The sequence below is a fragment of the Lepidochelys kempii genome, chromosome 6 (assembly GCF_965140285.1).
Source record: "Lepidochelys kempii isolate rLepKem1 chromosome 6, rLepKem1.hap1, whole genome shotgun sequence".
In the NCBI taxonomy this organism is placed as follows: Eukaryota; Metazoa; Chordata; order Testudines; family Cheloniidae; genus Lepidochelys; species Lepidochelys kempii.
In genome coordinates this window covers 67,471,589-67,497,534 of record NC_136385.1, presented here as the reverse complement: position 1 = coordinate 67,497,534, position 25,946 = coordinate 67,471,589, and the positions used below count along the sequence as shown (strand labels likewise).

At 47.0% G+C, this 25,946-nt stretch overlaps 1 protein-coding gene across 6 annotated transcripts in view; it reads left to right on the top strand.

Annotated features, from left to right (window-relative positions):
• Positions 1 to 9,872, top strand: part of LOC144930705 (uncharacterized) — a 67,825-nt gene extending 57,953 nt beyond the window's left edge. The window contains exons 1-5 of one of the 6 annotated variants that reach the window (XM_078853502.1): positions 3,201 to 3,265; positions 3,364 to 3,477; positions 8,062 to 8,212; positions 8,309 to 8,696; positions 9,253 to 9,872. In XM_078853502.1, coding sequence (XP_078709628.1) covers positions 8,165 to 8,212; positions 8,309 to 8,696; positions 9,253 to 9,320 — 504 coding nt within the window. In that variant the 5' untranslated portion in view covers positions 3,201 to 3,265; positions 3,364 to 3,477; positions 8,062 to 8,164 and the 3' untranslated portion in view covers positions 9,321 to 9,872. Of the gene's footprint in view, positions 1 to 3,200; positions 3,266 to 3,363; positions 3,478 to 8,061; positions 8,213 to 8,308; positions 8,697 to 9,252 lie in introns of those variants that run through there. The other 5 variants (XM_078853500.1, XM_078853501.1, XM_078853503.1 and 2 more) reach the window with 5 other exon arrangements.
• Positions 9,873 to 25,946: the final 16,074 nt, after the last annotated feature.

Sequence of the window (25,946 nt, the reverse complement as noted above, 5' to 3'; positions counted from 1 at the left end):
CTAGTCTCATTCCTCCACCCCCTACCCCAACTTCCAGTTCCAATCTCCTTGCCTAGCCAGTCCCAGTTCCCTCTCACCTGGCTCCCTTATCAAATCTATATTTCTCCACACCTGGTCTCCATCTGAACACCCCCACCCATGTTCCTCATCTCCTTTGGTTTTCAGCTCCAGGCTCCCTCCCTGGACTCCGTCCAATTTCATCATCCCTCCCCCAGCTTCTTGTCCCAGTCTCTTTGCTGAACCAGACCCATTTTCTTCCTGTACCCCAGCTCCTCATCTGATTTGTCTCCCCTCCCCCCCACAACTCCTTTGCCCTATCCCACCAGCTCCTAGTCCCAATCCCCTCTATGACATTTTGTGTTTCAACACAGACCAGTAAGAGGTTGCATCACTGCCTGTCCTGTAACCTTGGTGCCTTGATGCTCTGCTGCTATGACTCACAGCCTGGACACCAAGCATCCAGCTGATAAGCATAGTTCCCTGAGTTTCTTTATGCTGTGCAGCCCTTGTTCAGCACTCTGACCCCAGCAGCCTACCTACAACACAACAGCCCCGCCCTAGTCTCTACAGCCTTGGTCACTACTTGCTACATATTAGGAAGTCCCTTGCCATCTAGCATTGGGATGCTCTTAGGGCCAATCCTCCTCCCTTACAAAACTGTAGAAGGGTTAGCCACTGGCTGACCAGGAGACAGCTGGTCAGAACCATCTTTGCTGGACAGGGCATATGCCACCATATTTTCTTTCCCCTTTATATGGAAAAAACCTGTTTTGTCTCTTTTGTCTGTTCACAGTATCTAACACATAAAATCGGAGAGTATCCATAATTTCATCTACTGTGTTGCTACAAACATTTCACAGTGATATTAATGATCAGTGTGTTATTAGATTTCAAACAGTATATTACATGTCACCTTTTAAATAAATATCATTACTCCTGTGTATGAGGTGTAGTGAGTATGTCAGGCTTGACAAGAGTTGCTGACACAGAATGGTGAACCACCAATGGGCCTCTGGCTACCCAATGGCTGCCAGTCCTCACCCACATTGCCCTCCCTGGTTCCCATTTCTAGTCTTCTCCATACTCCAGCCTCCTTGCCCAGCCAGTCTCAATCTTCTCCCCACCCCACTCCCAGCCTCCAGCCTGTCTCCTTGTCCCAATCTACTTCCCCCACCTCCTCAGTTCCAGTTCTTGTTCCTTCTGCATTCAAATAAGGCAACTTCCTTCTCCATATAGTCTGAGCCCAACAAGATTACTGAGAGTACAAGAAAGAGAGTTTCCCTTGCTCTCAATTCCAGTACCCAGCCGCAGCCCACATCAGTCCAGAGGTGCAGGCAAAGTATTAGAACGTGCCCACTACAGATGGAATCTTTGGAAAATTTAACTGCAAAGCTCTAGCTAGTCTCAGCTGTAAACTGATTGTTCAGTTCACATAGATACCTACAATAACCCATATTGTCTTCAGGTCCCAAGGAAACAAACCTGCTACTGGCTCTGATATAGCCTGCGGAGACAAGTACATAAAATGTTGATAAACCCCAGAACAAAACAAGTCAAAGTAACTCATTTTCTGATTTCCTATTTCCCTGTTGAATAAGTCATTTGTGAGCTATAACCATCAGCCTGATTCAGGCAAAAAGAAAACACACTGGAGCATGCCCAGCATTTTCACATGGAAAGTGCAATTAAGGAACCCGTTTACTAATAATTTGCTTTATGAATAATAAAAACACTCATATAACATTTACACCCATAGATCCCAAAGCACTTTACAAAGTTGAATAAGTATTGTCCCCAGCATAGGAAACTGAAGCAACTTGCTAAACACAGCCAGTCAATGGCAGAGACAGTATTAAAACCCACATTTTGAGTCTTAGTTTTATACTCTATCCACTAGATGATGATGCTCTGCAATGACTACATGGGTGTAACTAAAATTATATTTGATTATATACAAAATTCATTGTAACAGAATATGCTGGCCCTTTAATTGCAGGCTCCAGGCCCAGCTCTCCTGCTATCATATTAGTCTCAGGACTTAGAGATTCTAGCATTTGAAGTTCACAGATGGACTAATAGAAACTGTAGGAGGAAAGCAGTGTATGCTGGGAAAAGCCTTTTGTCTGGATGGTGAGAGCAGCTGTAGTCATCTCTTGATGGAGTTCTCTAGTAACTGGGTCTGCCCATAGAGCTCACAGCAGAAAGGGAGTTGGGGAAGAACTTTGGGAGAGGCTGTGCTGAAGAAGCCCATAGAAGATCCAGGGAGAAGTCCTTTCAAAAAAGGGAGGGAGGGAAGCAGCCCTAGGATGTAGTCTGGGGTGGGAAAAAGAATGAGATGGGCCAATACAGCTGCTTCGTGGGGGTGGGCATCCCTTACTAGCAGTCAGTTCCAAACTCCCTCCTCTTGCCTAAGGTAGGGGGAAAACCCCACTTAGAGCCTATGAGGAGACAGGAATTCACCCAGAAATCACTCCAACAGTGTGGTCATAAACAACTGGTTTCATGAGCAAACAAACTGTCCAAGTGCCCCCCCCCAGCTTCAGACCCCCACTCACATAGCAGGGACCCCCTTCCATTAGGGCTTTCTCCAATTCTTTGATGCAGTGGAGGGCAATGTGCTCAGGCCACTTCCTGGGTCTGTTCCCCAAACTGGAACTCAGACTCAGCCTGCTGTGTCCCTGCCACAGCCCACACAGCTGTTTTTCCAAAAGCAGGAGAGAGGAGTTGGTAGCAGGAAGTAGAGGAGGGATTTCTTTCCAGAGTTCTGCCAGGGCGGAGAGGCCAAGTTCTGTTTGCTTATCTGAATGCCAATCAGCGCTCTGGCGGAAGTAAATGTTTATACTGGCTGCTGCTGAGCTGTGGAATAGGGCTTGTGTTGGCTCCTAGGGCTGAAGTCTATGGTAGACAGAGTGCATGGGTTCTTCTTAGCTTTAGTAGTGTTATGTTGTGCTCATATATCTTGTTGTAATTAAGGGATGAAGGACTAGTTGTGGATCTCTGCAAACAAGGGGTGAAGGTTGAACCAATGCTGGATAGGGGGCTGAGGCTCAGAGAGTGAAACTAAGCAACAGTTTTGTTTGGGCTTTGGTGTTGCTGACTTTTGCAATTTTATTGTGATATTTGCTATGGGTTTTTTTTGAAGGTCCTAGCTCCTGGAGTCAAGTGACTGAGAATTTTTTGTTTTAATGAAAGCTAGGTTTCTAGTCCCTACTGTTGTGGAAAAAAGCTTGAAAAATATGAACCCTAAAGACTCAAAACCCATAAGGTAAATAAAAAGAATCCAACGTTTGTTTTTTTTTAATTTAATGATTTTAGGGGGTCCTTGACTCATTATTTTTGGACTTTTGGGTTTCGCAATACCAGGGCATATGTTCATTGGAATTTACAGTGGAAGGAGAGGACTGTTTGGCTGGAAGGCTAAACTAACCAACTGGTGAGCTGGAAATGGATTCTACGGCCACACCTAATGCGGGAAAGGTAAGCCTCTGTTACGGTAATATTGTTCAATGGTCATTCAAGATGTGATCTTCAACTGTTGTTTCTTTGAAAAATAATTTCTCTTTAAAAGCTGGGAATCAGAGGAGAATTGACTTTAAATATAGAATACTGAGACATTAGTTTAAAATGGGTTAAAAATGGTTTTATTTTCTCACTTATTACTAAAGCTAGACTAACTTCCATTAGTTGACTCCCACTACATTAGATGCCCGTTTCTGGATTAGATCATAGACTCATAGAATATCAGGGTTGGAAGGGACCTCAGGAGGTCATCTACTCCAACCCCCTGCTCAAAGCAGGACCAATCCCCAACTAAATCATCTGCTCTAGCACTGTGCTTTTTTTGGGTGGTTGCCTTCTAAAGCTTGTGTTGTGTGCTTCAAGGCTGCTGACCCCGATCCCCATGTCACTATACTTGTTATATGTATTATTCATGATTCATAAAGGAATATCATAGCCTTTCACTGATAGGTTTTGGCATTTGTGGGTATTTTCTTTCTAAAGTGTATGTACCAGTATTCAGAAACTTGTAAGAGAGACATAGGAATGTCTTTAATCAAGTATCATGTAAGATGCAGAAGAGCTGGCAAACCGTGCCAATAGAATAGTTTGTATTCAATAATATGATGCAGTCTTTGTATACAAAAATTAGTTGGCCTCTTCTGCCAGTTCAAATACAGATCATTCAACATAAGGTAGCCTTCCTCAGTAGCACTTGAAGGCAAGCAAACCAGGAGCTGTTTTGCTTCAGAATAAAGAGAGAAACAAATGTCCAATGTGTGAAAATCTATTTTTAATCAGTTGTTTAAGTTTAATAAAATCCATTACATGTGGATGTAAAATATGAGATGCTATAAAATATACTCAACACAAAGGTGTGAAAAATATCTTTTTCCGTATGGGGCATAAAATTTATATTTTATAGCTAAGGTAAATACAAAGTTTTTTCAGAATGTTAGCACACAGCCACTATGAATGACCTTATTTTTATGTTGGGGATCACCTTCTTAAATCTGTGGCATAGAGATCACCGCATAGGGCCAAGTTCGATAGAAACTTCATCTGTCTTTTGCAAAGCAGAAGTCCATACAAGCACAGAAAAATTCCACTTCTGCAGTGAAGAAGATGGAGAGACATTATATTGAATCTGGCCTGTATGGAAGACCTGTAACATGATTGCTAAGCAAATTATCTGTTTAGACTAATGCTTGTGCACGTATATGAGAGAGAGAGATCTTAAAATGGAAGGTGAAAAGAGCTCAAATTACCCTAGTGCCTAGGTGAGATGAAACCCTTTAATGCTCATGTACACATGAACACAAAAAATTTATAATCAACCTAGAGTTTGCAGAGTTCTGTTTCATCCTTGGTTGTGACAGGTTTTTTTCATTTTCTTCAAGAGAGAGATAAGTGAGTTCTTGCAGCTAGTGACCCGAAGGAATTGTTGGAGGCACACGCTACTGAAAAATGTGTTTAATAATTATTGGTTTCATATTATTATTATTATTATTTATTATTATTGTTGTCAGATTTAAGATGGAAGAATTCAATGGGAGAGTGTTTTACATGCAATTTACAAAGCAGCAGATACCTAATGGCAACTTTCAAGTTGTGGGCCCAGAGTCTCTATTAATCAGGACAGCAGCAGTCCAGTGGGATTGAGAGCATTTCTGGAAATCTTGCTTGAAGGAAGTAGCGATTCTGAGAAGGTGTTCAGTAAAAGGCCTTGAGTAGGACAGAAGCTGCAACCAGGAGAAGGCAGGGACAGAAAAAGACCCCAGCTAGCGGCAGTCACAGGATTATTGGATAAGGCAAGTGGGAGGTGGGAACCAGCCGAGGAGGTAAGGAGGCTGATGCCTCTCAAATATCCCTTTCTTCTGATGTGTTCTCTGCAGGGTTCGTTGGACCAGGGAACTGCTAATAGTTGGCCAACCATATAGAAACATAGAATCATAGAATATCAGGGTTGGAAGGGACCCCAGAAGGTCATCTAGTCCAACCCCCTGCTCAAAGCAGGACCAGTTCCCAGTTAAATCATCCCAGCCAGGGCTTTGTCAAGCCTGACCTTAAAAACCTCTAAGGAAGGAGATTCTACCACCTCCCTAGGTAACGCATTCCAGGGTTTCACCACCCTCTTAGTGAAAAAGTTTTTCCTAATATCCAATCTAAACCTCCCCCACTGCAACTTGAGACCATTACTCCTCGTTCTGTCATCTGCTACCATTGAGAACAGTCTAGAGCCATCCTTTTTGGAACCCCCTTTCAGGTAGTTGAAAGCAGCTATCAAATCCCCCCTCATTCTTCTCTTCTGCAGGCTAAACAATCCCAGCTCCCTCAGCCTCTCCTCATAAGTCATGTGTTCCAGACCCCTAATCATTTTTGTTGCCCTTCGCTGGACTCTCTCCAATTTATCCACATCCTTCTTGTAGTGTGGGGCCCAAAACTGGACACAGTACTCCAGATGAGGCCTCACCAATGTCGAATAGAGGGGAACGATCACGTCCCTCGATCTGCTCGCTATGCCCCTACTTATACATCCCAAAATGCCATTGGCCTTCTTGGCAACAAGGGCACACTGCTGACTCATATTCAGCTTCTCGTCCACTGTCATCCCTAGGTCCTTTTCCGCAGAACTGCTGCCTAGCCATTCGGTCCCTAGTCTGTAGCTGTGCATTGGGTTCTTCCGTCCGTATAGAACTCTGGGTCTGTAAGATAAATGTAGCTCACTGTAACTGTCTCTTCCCACCACCCCCTCTCCTTAAGTGCAGTTTGGGGGAGTGAGGAGAATGCACAAAATTCTTTCTCCCTGTGTGGCAGCCCATCCCAGCAGAACCATTTCTGTTCACCACAACTGTAAAAGATTCATTGCTGAGAACTGCTTGTTAAGTGTTATTCTCCATCTCTTAAATCTCTCTACATAACTTAATATATGAAGATAGCATCTTACATTATCAACCAGGCACAGCAAACTAGACATTCCTTTGTAGTCTGAGCAGCAGTGACATGAGGAGCTCAACACTTTTCAAGCCCAAGCAAGATCAGGAGGAAGTAGGAAGGGTGGTTTGCATTAAGAGAAGAGCAAAGAAAAACACGCTTTTATGCTTCGTCTTATTCAAACCCAAACAATACAGGCCCAGTCCTGCACCCACTGAAGTCAAAGGGAATTTTGTCACTGACTTCAGTGGGTGCAGGACTGGGCCAGCAGTATTTTGCACCTCTAATTTGGACATTTCTTGTAGCAGTTGACCACATTCAGATGACATTAGGTCTCCCCTCACGCCTGTGTGGAACATTCTAGTTCCTTCTTCTATGAGGTATACTGAAACCTAATTCAGGGAGCTTTCTGCTACTTCCTGCTGGGTTTACAAACTCTGGAGTAAATGGGTATGTCTACACTGCAATTAAACGCCCACAGATGGCTCGTGTCAACTGGCCTGGGCTGTTTAACTGCAGTGTAGAAGTTCAGGCTCGGGCTGGAGCCTGGACTCTGAGACCCTCCCCATTGTGGGGGCTCAGGGCCCAAGCCCAACTATGTACATTGCAGTTGAACAGCCCCATAGCCTGAGCTCTGTGAACCTGAGTCAACTAATATGGGCCAGATCTGTAGATGTTTAATTGTAGTGTAGACATACCAAACACTTGTTGGCCAAAGCACCCCCTCTTGTGGGAAAAAGCTGGAGGAGGGTGTCAGAAAAACTCTACCAATTCCCCCAAAGGATTCTATCAGGGAATTTTGAACCCATTCTCCTCTCCTCTACAGAACAAGCAGCGTTACAGCCCAGGCCTCCAATGGCACTTAGCTGTCATGATTTCCCCTACTGGTTGTTTCTGCTTTAAGGGGGTTATTCTGTTGGGTAGAGTGGCCTTTATCCAGCAGGTAAGGCTGGAGGGAGGAAAGGGAGGCAGACAAAGCTTCTGGCATGCAGGGAAGGGTGTAATGGAGGTGCACCCAGAGCTTCTGGCACGGGGGTGAGAATGGTAAACCATGCAATGGGGGAGAATGGGGTTCACACAGAATCCCTGCTATGCAGGGGAGAAAGGGGCACCCTACTGTGGGGGGCACATAGAGCCTCTGCCATTGCAGGGAGAGAGTGGCAGATATACGGAGCCTGAAGCATGAGGGAGGCGGTTGGGGGAATTGCAGGGAGTCCCTGAAATAGAAAGAGATGGAAGGGTGGCATGAAGGGAGCTTTGGGGGTGGGAAATGGAGGAGTGCAAGGAGCCCTGAGCCCTGGTCTACACTAGGAGTTGAGGTCGAATTTAGTAACGTTAAATTGATTTAACCCTGCACTCGTCCACACGACGAAGCCCTTTTTTTCGACTTAAAGGGCTCTTAAAATCTATTTCTTACTCCACCCCCAACAAGGGGATTAGTGCTGAAATCCGCCTTGCTGGGTCGAATTTGGGGTACTGTGGACACAATTAGACGGTATTGGCCTCCGGGAGCTATCCCAGAGTGCTCCATTGTGACCTCTCTGGACAGCACTGTCAACTCATATGCATTGGCCAGGTAGACAGGAAAAGGCCCGCAAACTTTTGAATTTCCATTTCCTGTTTGGCCAGCGTGGCAAGCTGCAGGTGAGTGCAGAGCTCATCAGCAGAGGTGACCGTGCAGAGCTCATCAGCAGAGGTGACCGTGCAGAGCTCATCAGCAGAGGTGACCGTGATGGAGTCCCAGAATTGCAAAAGAGCTCCAGCATGGACCGAACGGGAGGTACGGGATCTGATCACTGTATGGGGAGAGGAATCAGTGCTATCAGAACTCCGTTCCAGTTTTCGAAATGCCAAAACGTTTGTCAATATCTCACAGAGCATGAAGGACAGAGGCCATAACAGGGACCCGAAGCAATGCCACGTGATACTTAAGGAGCTGAGGCAAGCCTACCAGAAAACCAGAGAGGCGAACGGCCACTCTGGGTCAGAGCCCAAAACATGCCACTTCTATGATGAGCTGCATGCCATTTTAGGGGGTTCAGCCACCACTACCCCAGCCGTGTTGTTTGACTGCTTCAATAGAGATGGAGGCAACACAGAAGCAGGTTTTGGGGACAAGGAAGATGATCACTCACAGCAAGCAAGCGGAGAAACTGGTTTTCCCAAAAGCCAGGAACTGTTTCTAACCCTAGACCTAGAGCCAGTGCCCCCTGAACCCACCCAAGGCTGCCTCCCGGACCCGCCAGAAGGAGAAGGGACCTCTGGTGGGTGTACCTTTTAAAATAGTATACATGGTTTAAAAGAAAGCATGTTTAATGATTAATTTGCCCTGGCATTTGCGGCTCTCCTGGATGTACTCCCAATGCCTTTGCAAAAGGTTTCTGGGGAGGGCAGCCTTATTCCATCCACCATGGTAGGACACTTTACCACTCCAGGCCAGTAGCACATACTCGGGAATCATTGTAGAACAAAGCATTGCAGTGTATGTTTGCTGGCATTCAAACAACATCCATTCTTTATCTCTGTGTTATCCTCAGGAGAGTGATATCATTCATGGTTGAAATAGGGTGCTTTTCTTAAGGGGACATTCAGAGGTGCCCATTCCTGCTGGGCTGTTTACCTGAAATGTTCCCTGCTGTTAGCCATGGGGAGGGGGGAGGGGCTACCCACGTGGTGTAGGGAGGCAAAATGCAACCTTGGAACGAAAGCACATGTGCTATGTATGTAATGTTAACAGCAAGGTTTACCGTGAAAGAGTGTACCCATTGTTCTATGAAATATGTCTTTTTAAATACCACTGTCCCTTTTTTTTTTCTCCAGCAGCTGCATGTGTTTCAAGGATCACAGGATCTTCTCCTTCCCAGAAGCTAGTGAAGATTAGAAGGTGAAAAAAACGCACTCGCGATTAAATGTTCTCTGAGCTCAGGCTGTCCTCCCACACTGACCAAGCACAGACGAATGCATGGAGGCAGACAATGTCAGAGTGCAGGAAAGCACAAAATGACCGGGAGGAGAGGTGGCGGGCTGAAGAGAGTAAGAGGTGGGCTGAAGAGAGGGCTGAAGCTGAAAGGAGGCGGCAGCGTGATGAGAGGAGGCAGGATTCAATGCTGAGGCTGCTGGAGGATCAAACTAATATGCTCCAGCATATGGTTGAGCAGCAGGAAAGGCAGCTGGAGCACAGACCACTGCTACAGCCCCTGTGTAACCAACTGCCCTCCTCCCCAAGTTCCATAGCCTCCTCACCCAGATGCCCAAGAACGCAGTGGGGGGGCCTCCGGCCACCCAGCCACTCCACTCCAGAGGATTGCCCAAGCAACAGAAGGCTGGCATTCAATAAGTTTTAAACTTTTCAAGTGCTGTGTGGCCTTGTCCTTCCCTCCTCCACCACCCCTCCCAGGCTACCTTGGCAGTTATCCCCGTATTTGTGTGATGAATTAATAAAGAATGCATGAATGTGAAGCAACAATGACTTTATTGCCTCTGCAAGCAGTGATGGAGGGGAGGGTGGTTAGCTTACAGGGAAGTAGAGTGAACCAAGGTGCGGGGGGTTTCATCAAGGAGAAACAAACAGAACTTTCACACCGTAGCCTGGCCAGTCATGAAACTGGTTTTCGAAGCTTCTCTGATGCGCACCGCGCTCTCCTGTGCTCTTCTAACTGCCCTGGTGTTTGGCTGCGCATAACCAGTGGCCAGGCAATTTGCCTCAACCTCCCACCCCGCCATAAATGTCTCCCCCTTACTCTCGCAGATATTGTGGAGCGCACAGCAAGTAGTAATAACAGTGGGAATATTGGTTTTGCTGAGGTCTAACCGAGTCAGTAAACTGCGCCAGCACGCCTATCCAAATGCACATTCTACCACCATTCTGCACTTGCTCAGCCTGTAGTTGAACAGCTCCTGACTACTGTCCAGGCTGCCTGTGTACAGCTTCATGAGCCATGGCATTAAGGGGTAGGCTGGGTCCCCAAGGATAACTATAGGCATTTCAACATTCCCAACAGTTATTTTCTGGTCTGGGAATAAAGTTCCTTCCTGCAGCTTTTGAAACAGACCAGAGTTCCTGAAGATTGCGAGCGTCATATACCTTTCCTGGCCATCCCACGTTGATGTTGGTGAAACATCCCTTGTGATCCACCAGTGCTTGCAGCACTATTGAAAAGTACCCCTTGCAGTTTATGTACTCGCCGGCTTGGTGCTCCGGTGCCAAGACAGGGATATGGGTTCTGTCTATGGCCCCACCACAGTTAGGGAATCCCATTGCAGCAAAGCCATCCACTGTGACCTGCACATTTCCCAGGGTCACTACCCTTGATATCAGCAGATCTTTGATTGCGTTGGCTACTTGCATCACAGCAGCTCCCACAGTAGATTTGCCCACTCCAAATTGATTCCCAATTGACCGGTAGCTGTCTGGCATTGCAAGCTTCCACAGGGCTATTGCCACTCGCTTCTCAACTGTGAGGGCTGCTCTCATCTTGGTATTCATGTGCTTCAGGGCAGGGGAAAGCAAGTCACAAAGTTCCATGAAAGTGCCCTTATGCATGCGAAACTTTGGCAGCCACTGGGAAGCGTCCCAGATCCGCAACACTATGCGGTCCCACCAGTCTATGCTTCTTTCCCGGGCCCTGAATCAGTGTTCCACCGCATGAACCTGCCCCATTAGCACCAGGATGCCTGCATTGCCAGGGCCCATGCTTTGAGAGAAGTCTGTGTCCATGTCCTCATCACTCTCGTCACCGCGCTGACGTCACCTACTCGCCCAGTTTTGCTTTGCCAGGTTCTGGTGCTGCATATACTGCTGGATAATGTGTGTGGTGTTTAATGTGCTCCTAATTGCCAAAGTGATCTGAGTGGGCTCCAGGCTTGCCATGGTATGGTGTGTGCATGGAAAAAAGGCGTGGAACGATTGTCTGCCGTTGCTCTGATGGAGGGGGGGCGACTGACGACATGGCTTACAGGGTTGGCTTGCAGGGAATTAAAATCAACAAAGGGGGTGGCTTTACATCAAGGAGAAACAAAAACAACTGTCACACAGAATGGCCCCCTCAAAGATTGAACTCAAAACTCTGAGTTTAGCAGGCCAATGCTCAACCCACTAAGCTATCCCTCCCTCTGGTATTTCAGGCAGGACTGAATCTCCATTAAAGTTTTCAAGGTGTTCCTGACAGACCTCACCAAAACGATTGTCAGCCGTTGATTTCACAGACGGAGGAAGGAGCAAATGAATACAAAACAGATCTGGTCTATTTCTTGTTTTGATCCACTCCATCTATCTTTTACATCTTTGGCTGGCAGCAGACAGTGCAGTAGGCCTGCAAGCCATCCACATCTTCTGGCTGCCCGGCAGAAGATGATGCAATAGGACTGCTAGCCATCCTCATCTCCTGCCTGCTCACCATAAGATGGTACAATAGGACTGCCTGCAGGACTAAAGAGAATGATCTGGTCGAGTCACTTCTAATTTAGTCCCTGCGCCCATATCTGCCCAGGTGTTCCTGACCAACCTTACTGAGGCAGCCAGGAGCACCTCGGACACGATGAGGATGGTTTTCAGGCCTATTGCACTGTCTGCTGCCACAAGGCAATGGGTTGCTGCTGCTGTGTAGCAATGCAGTACCACATCTGCCCAGCACCCAGGAGACATATGGTGACAGTGAGCTGAGCAGGATCCGTGCTTGCCGTGGTATGGTGTCTGCACAGGTAACTCAGGAAAAAAGGCACGAAACGATTGTGTGCCGTTGCTTTCACAGAGGGAGGGAGGGAGGGCCTGATGACATGTACCCAGAACCACTCACGACAATGTTTTTTGCCCCATCAGGCATTTGGATCTCAACCCAGAATTCCAATGGGCAGCGGAGACTGCGGGAACTGTTGGATAGCTACCCACAGTACAACACTCCGGAAGTTGACGCTAGCCTCGGTACTGTGGAAGCACTCCGCCGAGTTAATGCACTTAATGTACTTAGAGCATTTTGTGTGGGGACACAGACAATCGACTATATTAAAAAAGATTTCTAAAAAACCGACTTCGATAAATTCGACGTAATTTCGTAGTGTAGACATACCCTGAGTGTGTGCAATGAGCTCAACCTACACAAGCCATGAAGCATGCCATCCTCTGGTATTTAATTATGATACCCATAAAAACTCAGTTTTATGTGTTTAACTATAAATAAAACACCCCGATAGTAGTTTTTAAGTGAATTTAGTGCTGGTTTGATAGATGGAGGACATCAGTTTGTTACTGGCTTGAGTGCATGTTTAGCAAGGCAAACCTCCCTCATACTGGCCTGTCAACTTGTTTTAATCATGAGCTGGAAAGGCCACTGCTGGGATGAGAGGTGAGCTTGCTTCCATGGTCCATTTAGTCCATGGTCTTTTCACTGAAACTGTTGGTAAGGTTGACAATTGTGATAGTGTTACCTGTCCATCATAACAGGAGTAATACCATTAAATAGCAATCATACAACTGTTAGTATTGACAGTAGCTGGATTTGAATGAGTGGCTTACAAGTGAGACTGGGTATCTTATTATCAGTCCCCTGAGCAATTTAGCTCCCACCCAATAAAGATTCTTTTTGAATTTCTTTTCCAGCAAATTAATATACTAGAGGCTTTTAGCAGAGGCACTGTTCTCAGTGGGAACATTACATGAATTAAAAATCAAGCCCTTTATAGCTGTGGAAAGATGTAAATGATATTAGGTTACTCGGTAAAATGGGATCTTTCAGCAATCAGACCTCACTTGAAACGCTGCAGTTTTGTAAAATGGAGCTCTTTCCAAAGGTCTCTGAGGAAGACATCCAATTCTAGTAATGAAAATCTGCTTCCAGCAAACAAATTAGAGCCTCTGTGTTGCTGCTGCTGTTGCTGTGAATCATGGAAATAAGTGGAAGTTCTGGGATGGTGCTGGTGTATAAAAAATAAAAGAAAACAAAACTAAAGTAAGACCTCTAAAAAGAAACTAGATTAAAACCAAGTAAAGGTGGGAAATTGGCAGGGTTCATGGCCTTCTGCTTAGTATGGAGGCACTGGGACCCGGTGATGTCTCATCTTCCCCACATGTGGCTTTAGAGGAAAAACTGACCTCTTCCAAACACCATGCTTGAGTAGCTTCTTTGGAGCTGATATGGAGTCCCTTCACCAGGGTGTATAGGTGATGCAGAGACGGTACTGTGCCCTAACCACTGGACTACAGAGTCATTCTCTCTCTTTGTCTCTGTCCAATGCATCTTTAACTATACAAAGTGGAACAGTTTCAATAAGTGAGATTGAGAAAACCCACCTCAGAATATCCCATAGCTCAGTCATTAGTGTATTCACCAGAGGTGTAGGAAACCCCTGTTCCAAACCCTTTTCCTCATCATGCAGAGTGGGGATTAAACTAGGGTCTCCCAGCCCTGGGTGAGTTCCCTATCCACTGGGCTAAAAGAGAGTGCCAGCTGGTAGGGGCAGAAGAGACCAAAGCAGGGACCTCTGGTCGTTCAGATAACCTACTACAGTGTTGACTAGTTTCAGAGTAGCAGCCGTGTTAGTCTGTATTCGCAAAAAGAAAAGGAGTACTTGTGGCACCTTAGAGACTAACCAATTTATTGGAGCATGAGCTTTCGTGAGCTACAGCTCACTTCATCGGATGCATTCAGTGGAAAATACTAGACATTCTATGCCTTGTGCTGATTGGGTGTTTGCTCCAATCCTTTCCTCCCTTACAGTTATTTCCCTTTAGCTTCACTCCACATCTACCCCTCTTACCCTCTACTTTCCATTTAGCTGATCCCCACTTAACTATTCCTTAAATAGTAATAAAGGAACAAACATGATGTTAGCTACCATAATTGATCACTCTGCTTGTGTATTCTGCCTTTTGGGTGTCTTGTCTGTTTAGTTTGTAAGCTCTTTGGGGGCAGGGACTATGCGTGTACAGTGCTTGGCACAATGTTGCCCCATTTGTGATTGGTCCTTCGGCGCTGCTGTAGTAATAATAATAATCAATGACTTCATACCCGGTGGCAGGCCCTGGGGCTGCAGTCCAGCTCAAGACATGAATCCAGTGACCTCTTCCAAATACCACTCTTAGGTAGCCTATTTGGAGTTGACATGGAGTACCTGCACCATGGTGTGTAGGGTGATACATAGACTCCACTGTACAGCCCCTTCTTTCCCTCTCCCGGACCCTGTAGAGCAGTGGTGCCCAAACTTTTCTTGTCATGCGCCCTCCTTACTAGTAATGGAATCTATCCACGCCCCACCCCCCTCCATTACTGCTCAGTTTGCTCAGCAGAGGAGCTTGAGCAGAAGGCGGAACTGGGGAGGGGGGAGGAGCTGGCCGGGGAGGAGAGGGAATGAGGGCTGGGCTGGGGGCAGAATAAGGGGCAGAGTAGAGCTGCAGCAGGGGCTGTAGCCGGATCGGGGGCAGAGCAGAGCTGCAGCTGGGGCCAGAGCTGGGCTAGGAGCAGAGCAGGGGGTGGAGTAGAGCTATGGCTGGGGGTGTAGCAGATTTGCAGCTAGGTCCAGAGCTGGGCTGGGGGCAGTGGTGCTCCCTCCCTGCCCCCTATGGGAACTGGCCTGGGCCCCACCATGTGCCCCCCGAACATTTTTCCATGCCCCTCTAGGTGTGCACCCCCCACAGTTTGGGGCCCACTGCTGTAGACCCATCACAGGGCTTAAGAGATATAGACTTATGGTGTACAGACCGTCCACAGAGGAGTGAATTTCACTTTTACTGTTACCATTAATTTACTGAGGTAACATTTTTAAAAGCAGTTAAGTGACTTCGGCGCTGAAGTCTCATGGAAATTCAGTGGCACTCTGGCTCTTAAGTCAATTAGTCATACTGATTTTTCTATGAGACTTTGGTTCCTAAATCACTTGGATGCTTTTGAAAATCTTGCATGGGGGCTTTGTCACATTTCAAGGGACTTACAATTTTAAAAGAGAAAAAAGCAAGATGATTTCCATTTATTTTTGATGGGAGATTTACTTCTCAAGTGACATCACTCCATTAATCACAAGTGCGGACATTTGGAATGACAGTAGGCCAGTAAAGTACTAAAGTAGGCCAGTACTGAACTGTATTAATGTCAGATGATATTTGCTGGCAGTTAAATGAAGAAGAAAAAAACAGGATATTAACTTTTGGATCAAAATCAGAAAGATCATGTCAACAAATCCTATAGCTTATAAACAAGCAAAGCTGACAAAAATATATGCATTGTTTTCAGTTCTTTTGTTGCTGCCTGTCCATTTCTGGAAAGTAAAGCAACAAGCATTTTGTAAGACATTTATGGGGCATGGTTTTCTTTGTGATACCACCTTGCATAAAATATTCCTTCAAATTTATTTTTAGAATATTGTCAATTTGCTCATTACAAATAAATTGGAACATAGCCACTGCCTGCACCAACCAACCCCCCCCCCGACCCAAAAGGGGGGAGGGAGAAAAACCTGAGTCATACTTTTATCCTCTTGAAAACACTTGAATCAGATGTTATGCACTAGTGATTTAGCAATGGAAAAATGTAGTTAATCTGTCTTTAGGCTAGTTAGTATGGCATTGAATTGCTAACAAGTTTATTCAGGGTCCAGCTGAGAATCACTTTTAGGTAAGAGTAATATAACCCACACCTCTTTATAAGCAAGGATGTCTGGTATTGATTCCAGATAATTCATCTTCTTCCTCTGTAGTCTGAAGCACACGTCACCTTCAACTAATTCAGGAACAGTAAACATTTATTCATTATAATGAAGAGGATTGCCTCCGGCAGATAAATTGCTGTTAGCTTTTCCTCCTCCCCCTTATGAAACACTGTTCCTTTTTTCTAGATATGTTATTCTGGGACTTCATCCAAGCACTCAGTAGGGAGGAAAGCACACTAGACAGGCTTAAAACTCCAGACCCCAGTGCTCCTGATTTTTTATTATTATTATACTATTTACTGCTCAGATTAATAAATAAAATGCATTACACAGCTATGGTTTCATGGGGATGGATCCCACTCTTTGCAGTCACATTTGCAGGATCTTCACTATATTGTTAATTTGAGTCATCTGTACTGGAAGTACTCCTCTCACGTTAGGCTAGTTTGAGTAAGAGTGCCACTGTCATAAATATAAAGGGAACGGTAACCACCTTTCTGTATACAGTGCTATAAAATCCCTCCTGGCCAGAGGCAACATCCTGTTACCTGTAAAGGGTTAAAAAGTTCAGCTAACCTGGCTGGCACCTGACCCAAAGGACCAAGAAGGGTACAAGATACTTTCAAATCTTGGGGGGTGGGGGTGGGGGAAGGCTTTTGTTTGTGATCTTTGTTTACATGGTTGTTCTCTCTTGGGACTGAGAGAGGCCAGACAGAAATCCATCTTCTCCAACCCATCCTAATCCAAGTCTCCAATATTGCAACCAGTATAGGTAAGCCAGGCAAGGCGGATTAGTTTATCTTTTGTTTTATGTGAATTTTCCCTGTGTTAAGAGGGAGGTTTATTCCTCTTTTCTGTAACTTTAAGGTTTTGCCCAGAGGGGGATCCTCTGTGTTTTGAATCTGAATACCCTGTAAAGTATTTTCCATCCTGATTTTACAGTGATGATTTTTACCTTTCTTTTTTTTTTTAATAAAATCCTTCTTTTAAGAACCTGACTGATTTTTCCATTGTTCCAAGATCCATGGGTTTGGGTCTTTGATGATTTTGTAACAAATTGGTTAGGATATTATTCTCAAGCCTCCCCAGGAAAGGGGGTGTGTAGGGCTTGGGGGAATATTTTGGGGGAAGACATCTCCAAGTGGACTCTTCCCCTGTTCCCTGTTTAAAACGCTTGGTGGTGGCAGCATACTGTTCAAGGACAAGGCAAAGTTTGTACCTTGGGGAAGTTTTTAACCTAAGCTGGTAAGAATAAGCTTAGGGGGTCTTTCATGTGGGTCCCCACATCTGTACCCTAGAGTTCAGAGTGGGGAAGAAACCCTGACATGGTGGCAGAATCATTTTGAACCAGAGATTATTTTGAACCAAAAGCACAGACCTGAAGAGGGTGTCTGGTTTTTTTGTTTTTTGCTTTTTTTAAGCTGAGAGTAGCTAGAGGGTTTTCTGTCTATTTGCCTGGAGACAGAGGTGTTAGTTTTTTTGCAAAGGGATTTTTCTTTTTTGAGCTGGAGTTTTCTCTACCTAAAGGTAGGGTAGTTAACCTCCTGTAGGGAAATTAACAAGCTTTTTTTTCCCTTCCTAACTCTCAGGTATAGCTAGAGTTAAGCATAAGAAAGCAGGAAAATGACTACCAGTGAAGCAACTAATAAACTAGAGCTGGCCAGATCCGAAGCTGAAGAGAAACAAAAAGAGCATGATAGACAGATGGCCTTAAGGCACTTGGAGATGGAGGCAGAAAAAGCCAGGGTGGAGGCAAAGGAAGCTGTAATCGAAGTGGGGGAGATTGGAGCCAAATGGGTGGAGGTGGCAGAAAAGAAAAAAACTAGTAGCAGTTGGGGCAAATATCAGAAGGGGCAACGCAAAACAAAACCCTATCACCGGGGGCAACCCAAGGCCCCACCTCCATCCCAAGGAAAACCCCAGACACCTTATCGTCCCACCACACCATTCTCTAGCAACCCACCTTGCCCCAGTGACCAGTCAACTGGGTGATGTTTTAAATGTAATGAGCTGGGGCATGTGAAGGCCAACTGCCCCAAGAACCCCAAGAGATTACAGTTCATTGCACCGGGGTCACACCAAAGGTCCTCAGGCCCAGATGCCTCCCAGATACCCTTAGAGCGAAGGGAAACTGAGTGTGGGCGGGAAGAAGGTTACAGCGTGGAGAGACACTGGAGCACACATGTCAGCTATCCATCAATCCTTAGTGGACCCCAGCTTAATCAGCCCAGAGGCCCAAGTGACGATTCAACCCTTCAAGTCCAACTCTTTTGATTTGCCTACAGCCAAGTTGCCTGTCCAGTACAAGGGCTGGTCAGGAATGTGGACTTTTGCAGTCTATGATGATTATCCCTTTCCCTTGCTGCTGGGGGAAGACTTGGCCAACCAGGTAAAGCTGGTCAAGAGGGTGGGAATAGTCACCTGCAGCCAGACTAAGCAAACTTCCACACCTATCCCTGTTCCTGAGCCTTCCACCAGGGCCCCGTCTGTGTTACCAGAGACCCAGATGGAGGTGGTGGAACTGGATCCCCTGCCAATGACTGCAACAGCCGTGGTGGATCCAGTCTCAGAGACCCAGCCAAAGCCAGTCCCCGAACCAAAACTGGCAAAGCAACCAGCACCAGAACCATTGCCAGCACTGAGTCCAGCGCTTGCAATCCCATCTACAGCTCCAACACCACCGAGCCTGCACTGGCAGCAGCAGCAGATGACCCTAAACAAGAGGTTCAGCCGGAGCCTGAAAAACCCCATAGAGCACCAGCGGAGAGTGGTTCACCATCAACAGAAACAGCCCCATCACCTGCATTGCTTCCAGAGGGACCAAGGCCAGGTCCACAATCCAGTGAGGAACTGATGTCTCCAGCATCAAGGGAACAGTTCCAAGCCAAACAGGAAGCAGATGAAAGCCTCCAGAGAGCTTGGACTGAGGCACGGAGCAACCCACCACCTTTCAGCTCTTCTAATCAATCCCAGTTTGTTGTAGAAAGAGGACTTTTAATTCAAGGAAACTTTCTGGTGGGCACCAGGAAAACTGGCATCCTCAGAGACAGTTGGTAGTTCCAACTAAGTACCAGGAAAAGCTCTTGAGCTTAGCCATGATCATCCTAGTGGCCATGCTGGGGTGAACAGGACCAAAGACCATTTGGGGAGGTCATTCCACTGGGAGGGAATGCGCAAGGATGTTTCTGCCTATGTCCAATCTTGTGAGATATGCCAAAGAGTGGGAAAACCCCAAGACCAGGTCAAAGCCCCTCTCCAGCCACTTCCCATCATTGAGGTTCCATTTCAGCGAGTAGCTGTGGATATTCTGGGTCCTTTTCCAAAAAAGACACCCAGAGGAAAGCAGTACATACTGACTTTCATGGATTTTGCCACCCGATGGCCGGAAGCAGTAGCTCTAAGCAACACCAGGGCTAAAAGTGCGTACCAGGAACTAACAGACATTTTTGCCAGGGTAGGTTGGCCCTCCGATATCCTTACAGATGCAGGAACTAATTTCCTGGCAGCAACTATGGAAAGCCTTTGGGAAGCTCATGGGGTAAATCACTTGGTTGCCATTCCTTACCACCATCAAACAAATGGCATGGTGGAGAAGTTTAATGGAACTTTGGGGACCATGATACGTAAATTTGTAAATGAGCACTCCAATGTTTGGGACCTAGTGTTGCAGCAGTTGCTCTTTGCCTACAGAGCTGTACCACATCCCAGTTTAGGGTTTTCCCCATTTGAACTTGTATATGGCCGTGAGGTTAAGGGGCCATTACAGTTGGTGAAGCAGCAATGGGAGGGGTTTACACCTTCTCCAGGAACTAATATTCTGGACTTTGTAACCAACCTACAAAACACCCTCCGAATCTCTCTAGCCCTTGCTAAAGAAAACCTACAGGATGCTCAAAAAGAGCAAAAAGCCTGGTATGATAAACATGCCAGAGAGCATTCCTTCAAAGTAGGAGACCAGGTCATGGTCTTAAAGGCTCTCCAGGCCCATAAAATGGAAGCGCCATGGGAAGGGCCATTCACGGTCCAGGAGTGCCTAGGAGCTGTTAATTATCTCATAGCATTCCCCACCTCCAACTGAAAGCCTAAGGTATACCATATTAATTCTCTAAAGCCCTTTTATTCCAGAGAATTAAAGGTTTGTCAATTTACAGCCCAGGGAGGAGATGATGCTGAGTGGCCTGAAGGTGTCTACTACGAAGGGAAAAGTGCTGGTGGCATAGAAGAGGTGAACCTCTCCATGACCCTTGGGCGTATGCAGCGACAGCAGATCCTGGAGCTGTGTACTAGCTATGCACCGACGTTCTCAGCCACCCCAGGACTGACTGAATGGGCATACCACTCCATTGACTCAGGTAATGCTCACCCAATTAGAGCCCAACCTTACCGGGTGTCTCCTCAAGCTAAAACTGCTATAGAACAGGAGATCCAGAATATGCTACAGATGGGTGTAATCCGCCCCTCCCACAGTCCATGGGCATCTCCAGTGGTTCTAGTTCCTAAACCAGATGGGGAGATACGTTTTTGCGTGGACTACCGTAAGCTAAATGCTGTAACGCGCCAAGACAACTATCCAATGCCATGCACAGATGAACTATTAGAGAAACTGGGACGGGTTCCAGTTTCCCAGTTCATCTCTACCTTGGACTTAACCAAGGGGTACTGGCAGGTACCGCTAGATGAATCCGCCAAGGAAAGGTCAGCCTTCATCACACATGTCTGGCTGTATGAATTTAATGTGCTCCCTTTCGGACTGCAGAATGCACCTGCCACCTCCCAAAAACTTGTAGATGGTCTCCTAGCAGGATTGGGAGAATATGCAGTCGCCTACCTTGACGATGTGGCCATATTTTCAGATTCCTGGGCAGAACACCTGGAACATCTACAAAAAGTCTTTGAGCACATAAGGGAGGCAGGACTAACTGTTAAGGCTAAGAAGTGTCAAATAGGCCTAAACAGAGTGACTTACCTTGGACACCAGGTGGGTCAAGGAACTATCAACCCCCTACAGGCCAAAGTGGATGCTATCCAAAAGTGGCCTGTCCCAAAGTCAAAGAAACAGGTCCAATCCTTCTTAGGCTTGGCTGAATATTACAGGCTCTTTGTACTGCAATACAGCCAAATCACCACCCCACTGACAGACCTAACCAAAAAGAAACAGCCAAATGCAGTTCAGTGGACTGAAGAGTGTCAGAGGGCCTTTAACCAGCTTAAAGTGACACATGTCTGACCCTGTGCTAAGGGCCCCAGACTTTGACAAACCGTTCCTAGAAACCACAGATGCGTCCGAGCGTGGGGTGGGAGCAGTCTTAATGCACGAAGGACTGAATCAAGAGTTCCATCCTGTCGTGTTTCTCAGCAAGAAGCTGTCTGAGAGGGAAAGCCAATCAGTAAAAAGGAATGTTGCGCCATTGTCTATGCTCTGGAAAAGCTATGCCCATACGTTTGGGGACGGCACTTCCACCTGCAAACTGACCAGGCTGCGCTACAGTGGCTTCATACTGCCAAGGGAAATAACAAAAAGCTTATTCGGTGGAGTTTAGCTCTCCAAGATTTTGATTTCGACATACAACACATTTCAGGAGCTTCTAACAAAGTGGCTGATGCATTCTCCTGTGAAAGTTTCCCAGAATCAACTGATCCAAATCTTTGTTTAAAATGCTTGGTGGTGGCAGCATACTGTTCAAGGACAAGGCAAAGTTTGTACCTTGGAAGTTTTTAACCTAAGCTGTAAAAATAAGCTTAGGAGGTCTTTCATGCGGGTCCCCACATCTGTACCCTAGAGTTCAGAGTGGAGAAGGAACCCTGACAGCCACACTGCAAAATACCTCTTGAGGTCCTGCATCTGCATGGTTGCTGAGCTTATTTGTGTGGTGGTGAGGATATGTCTACACAGAGATAAAAGATCCATGGCAGCAGTCTCGGGCTTGCAGGGCTTGAGAACTAAAAATTGCTTTGTAGACACTCAGGCTCAAGCCCAAGCCCTAATGTCTACACAGCAATTTTTCAGCCTGGGAGCCCAAGCCTTGTGAACCTGAGTCAGCTGATCTGGGCCAGCAGCAGGTTTTTTATCCCTGTGTAGATGTACTCTGGCCTAAGACTTCTGGAGGCATATCTCATGGTTCTTAGTGCTGCAGTAAACTGCTCTATGAAATGTTTTGCAGTGCATTGTGGGAGAACTTGCCAGTCCTTTCTGGTCAGATGAAGGAAATTGTGGGATGGACGTTAATAGCTGATGAGTTGTGATCACTGGAGATACAGCCTATGGGTCAGATGTGGGCAAACTATGGCCTACGGGCCACATCTGGCCTGCAGGACCATCCTGCCCGGCCCCTGAGCTCCCAGCCGAGAAGGCTAGCTCTCCTGCTGTCCCAACCTCCCTTGCAGTTATGCCGGCGCATGGGCAGCGCTCTGGCCCACCACTCCTGCTGAGCAGCGCTCTGGGCGGCAGGGTTGTGTGCTCCTGCCGAGCAGTGCGGCAGCGTGTCTGGCTCTGGCCAGGCGGTGCAGCTGCCAGACATGCTGCTCTGAGCAGCATGGTAAAGGGGCAGGAGGGTTGGATAAGGGACGGGGGGGGGGAGCCTTGAGGGGGCAGTCAGGGGATGGGGAACAAGGGGGGGGTTAGATAAGCGTGGGAGTCCTGGGGGGCCTATCAGGGGGCAGGGAGCAGGGGGGTTGGATAGGTGGTAGGGTCCTGGGGGCGGTTAGGGATGGGGGGTCCCAGGAGGAGGCAGTTAGGAGACAAGGAGCGGGGGAGGTTGGATAAGTCGGGGGTTCTGAGGGGGGTGGATGGGGCCTGTTTGGGGAGGCACAGCCTTCCCTACCTGGCCCTCCATACAGTTTTGCAACCCCAATGTGGCCCTCGGGCCAAAAAGTTTGTCCACCCCTGCTATAGGTCCACATAGGCACCGACTCCATGGGTGCTTCAGGGCTGGAAAAAAATTAGCAGGTGCTCAGCACCCACTGGCATCCAAGCTCCTTTCCCTCCTCCCCTCCCACCAGCGCCTCCCCCTGCCAGCAGCCCTGCCGCTCCGTCCCAGCGCCTCCTGCACGTGGCATGCAGGGGTCACTGGGAGGGAGGGGGAGGAGCTGGGACGGGGCACGCTCTGGGGAGGGGGTGGAAAGAGGGAGGGTGGGGTTGGGAAGAGGTAGGGTAGAGGTGGGGTGTTGGGGGAAGGGCTGGGGGCAGAGCGAGGGCAGGAAGAGACAGGGTGGAGGTGGGGGCTTAGAGGAAGGGGTGGAGTGTGGGTTGCGGTGGGGTGGGGGGGTCGATCACCCCTGGGTAGAGAGGAAGTCAGTGCCTATGTAGGTCCAGATCCACAAAGGGACTTAGGCATTGCAATGCCTAAGTTTTAGGTGCCTAGCAACCCAGTGGCATTCACAAACCCTGTATTCGGCACTTACACTTCCCATACAATGCATGGGGAGAGAGAGACACCTGAGAGGAAGATCCACAAAAGCTAGATGGCAGGGAGCTATCTAAACTAGGCAACAGCAGATGCTGATTGTGGAACTCCTCCCCAGAAGAGAAGCTCACTTGCTGTCTTTAGGGATCTCTGCAAGTCCTATTTATTCTTGTTGGTCTATCCTAAACTTTTTAATAGTCCCTTGCTGTCTCCCCTACACTTTTTGAATGGAGAAATGTTGAGAGGAGGGGAATCCCAAGCCCTGCCCTTCTCAGGAACTTAGATGCCTAAATCTGGGCTGAAGGGCGGCAACTATTTTACTTGAGATGGACAGCTGGAAACCCTCTTCTGGAGTCAGGCACCTAAGCTATTTCTTGCAAGAACAGTGGTGGTGCATGCCTAATTCCACACAAAACAGGGATGAAGGAGGAGAAGATATATTTCCTTATATCCTTTAGCCCTGTGGTTAGGGAGCTCCCCTAGGATGTGGAAGACCCTGCTTCAATTCCCTTCTCTGTCCAATGAGGAGAAGAGACTTGAATATGGGTTTACCACCTCTCAGGTGAGTGCCTTCATCACTGAATTACAGCATTGTTCTCTCTTTCTCTCTGGTCCAGTGCATCTTTAATTATACAAAGTGGAACAGTTTGAACAAGAGAGATTGTGAAAGCCCCACATCAGAATATCCCATAGCTCAGAGATTAGTGTATTCACCAGAGAGGTAGGAAACCCCTGTTCAAATCTCTTTTCCTTTTCATGCAAAGGGGGGAATTAAAGAGGAGCCTTCCACAACCTGTGAGTTTTGTAACCACTGGGCTAAAAGTGGCCTTCCCCCTTAGCTGTTTTGTGTGGAGTGGGGGGCTTGCTCTGAGCATCCTCCTGGATTGGGCCCTGGAGGCAACCTAGCTGGGACTATGCCTATCTTCACCCAGCTTCAGGATCAGAAAGGGACTTAGGCATGATACAGGCACCTGGTTGCCTGTCTGCAGTAGCAATGCACATGCCCAGATGCAGAAACGTAGGTAGCTAAGGAACTTTTGCAGCAAAAATGTTTATACTTCTAGGCAAGGGGGCTGTGGAGCAGGTGTTTTGTGGTTTGTTTAAATTCCTTAGTGAATTTAAAAAGGTGTTTAAATTCCTTAGTGAATCTGGCCCATACCACCGATGAGCCAGCCAACTCAACTTAAAAGTACCACTGCATGCAAGCATTTTCATTTGTGGGTGGGAATTGAGTTAATGGCAACAATAGAATTAACTTTGAAGTGAAGACAAGCCATTAGAGGTAGTAACTAAACTAGGGTTAATTTGAGAGGCTGTATGGCCTAATGATTGAAACAGGGACTGGGAACTAGGGCTTAAATGGTTTATTCCCTATTCTGTCAGTGACTTGTTTTGGCTTGGGGCTGAGGATCTATACCTGGGCAATCTTTTCACCTCATAGAAGTGACAACAGATCTGCTTTGCTGAGGCTTCAGCAGCCTAATAGGTAGAGTAGTGTCAACAGCCATAGTGCAGGTCCCCTCCACAGGGTGTGGAGTGGTGAGGGAGGGGGAAGGGAACGAGAGGATTCATGAAGTGGATGGCCCAGAGACCCCATAGCATTGGGCTTTGCACTGGGAGTGCACACACCTTGTAAGGCTCCTCCCCTGCTCTTCATCCTTACGCAGCAAAAGCTCACCCATTTTGCATGGAGCAGGCCCTCCTCACCTGCAGAGGCATAAGCAGTAGTTCCTCTGCCTTTTTGGGGATGGGGGAGGTTTCTAGCACCTCAGCTTTGGATGGCTCAGCAGAGGAGCCCTGCGTTCCTGTGCAGGATCTCAGGAGGTGTCACACCTCTAGAGCAAGGTGCATCCCTGAAGGAATAACAAAGGTCTGCCATTTACAATACAGAATATTGGCTTGTAGAAGCAGCACACTCTTTTCCTGGGGGTGTTAGAAGCATACCTTGTAGATCTCTGTAGCAACCCCTTTCTGCATTGCCCAGGAGTGGTAATGACAAGCTTAGATGTGTTCGCATATGATTATTAAAGAGAAATAAGGGGATCTGCAAGGATCTTTCCTACCTCCTGGGGGGAAAAAACCCCAACACCCTGCAGAATATTTGAAAGGTTAAAGTGTTACCGCAGATCACTGGAATCAAAAAAGGCTTTCACCTTTCAACAAGCCATCACCCCACAGTAACTGCTGCTGGCTGGACTGCATACAGTCTTGTGCCCAATGTCAATACAGATGCTTCTCTTTTCTGGAAAAGATGATTGGCAAAACCATGGGAGAAAAAGACAAACACCTTTTGATATAAATTAGAGCTCTAGGCACTGTTGGCTCATTTACTAGAGGGTTTCTTCAAAGGTGTCTCTCCTTGTGGGGTTTCTTTCCAGTAATCTATGTGGAATGCCCACAGCATAGAAAATGTAACTGAAAATTTCCAGGTCACAGTGGAGCCAATGGCACTAATTGTGCTGCATTATAGATGCC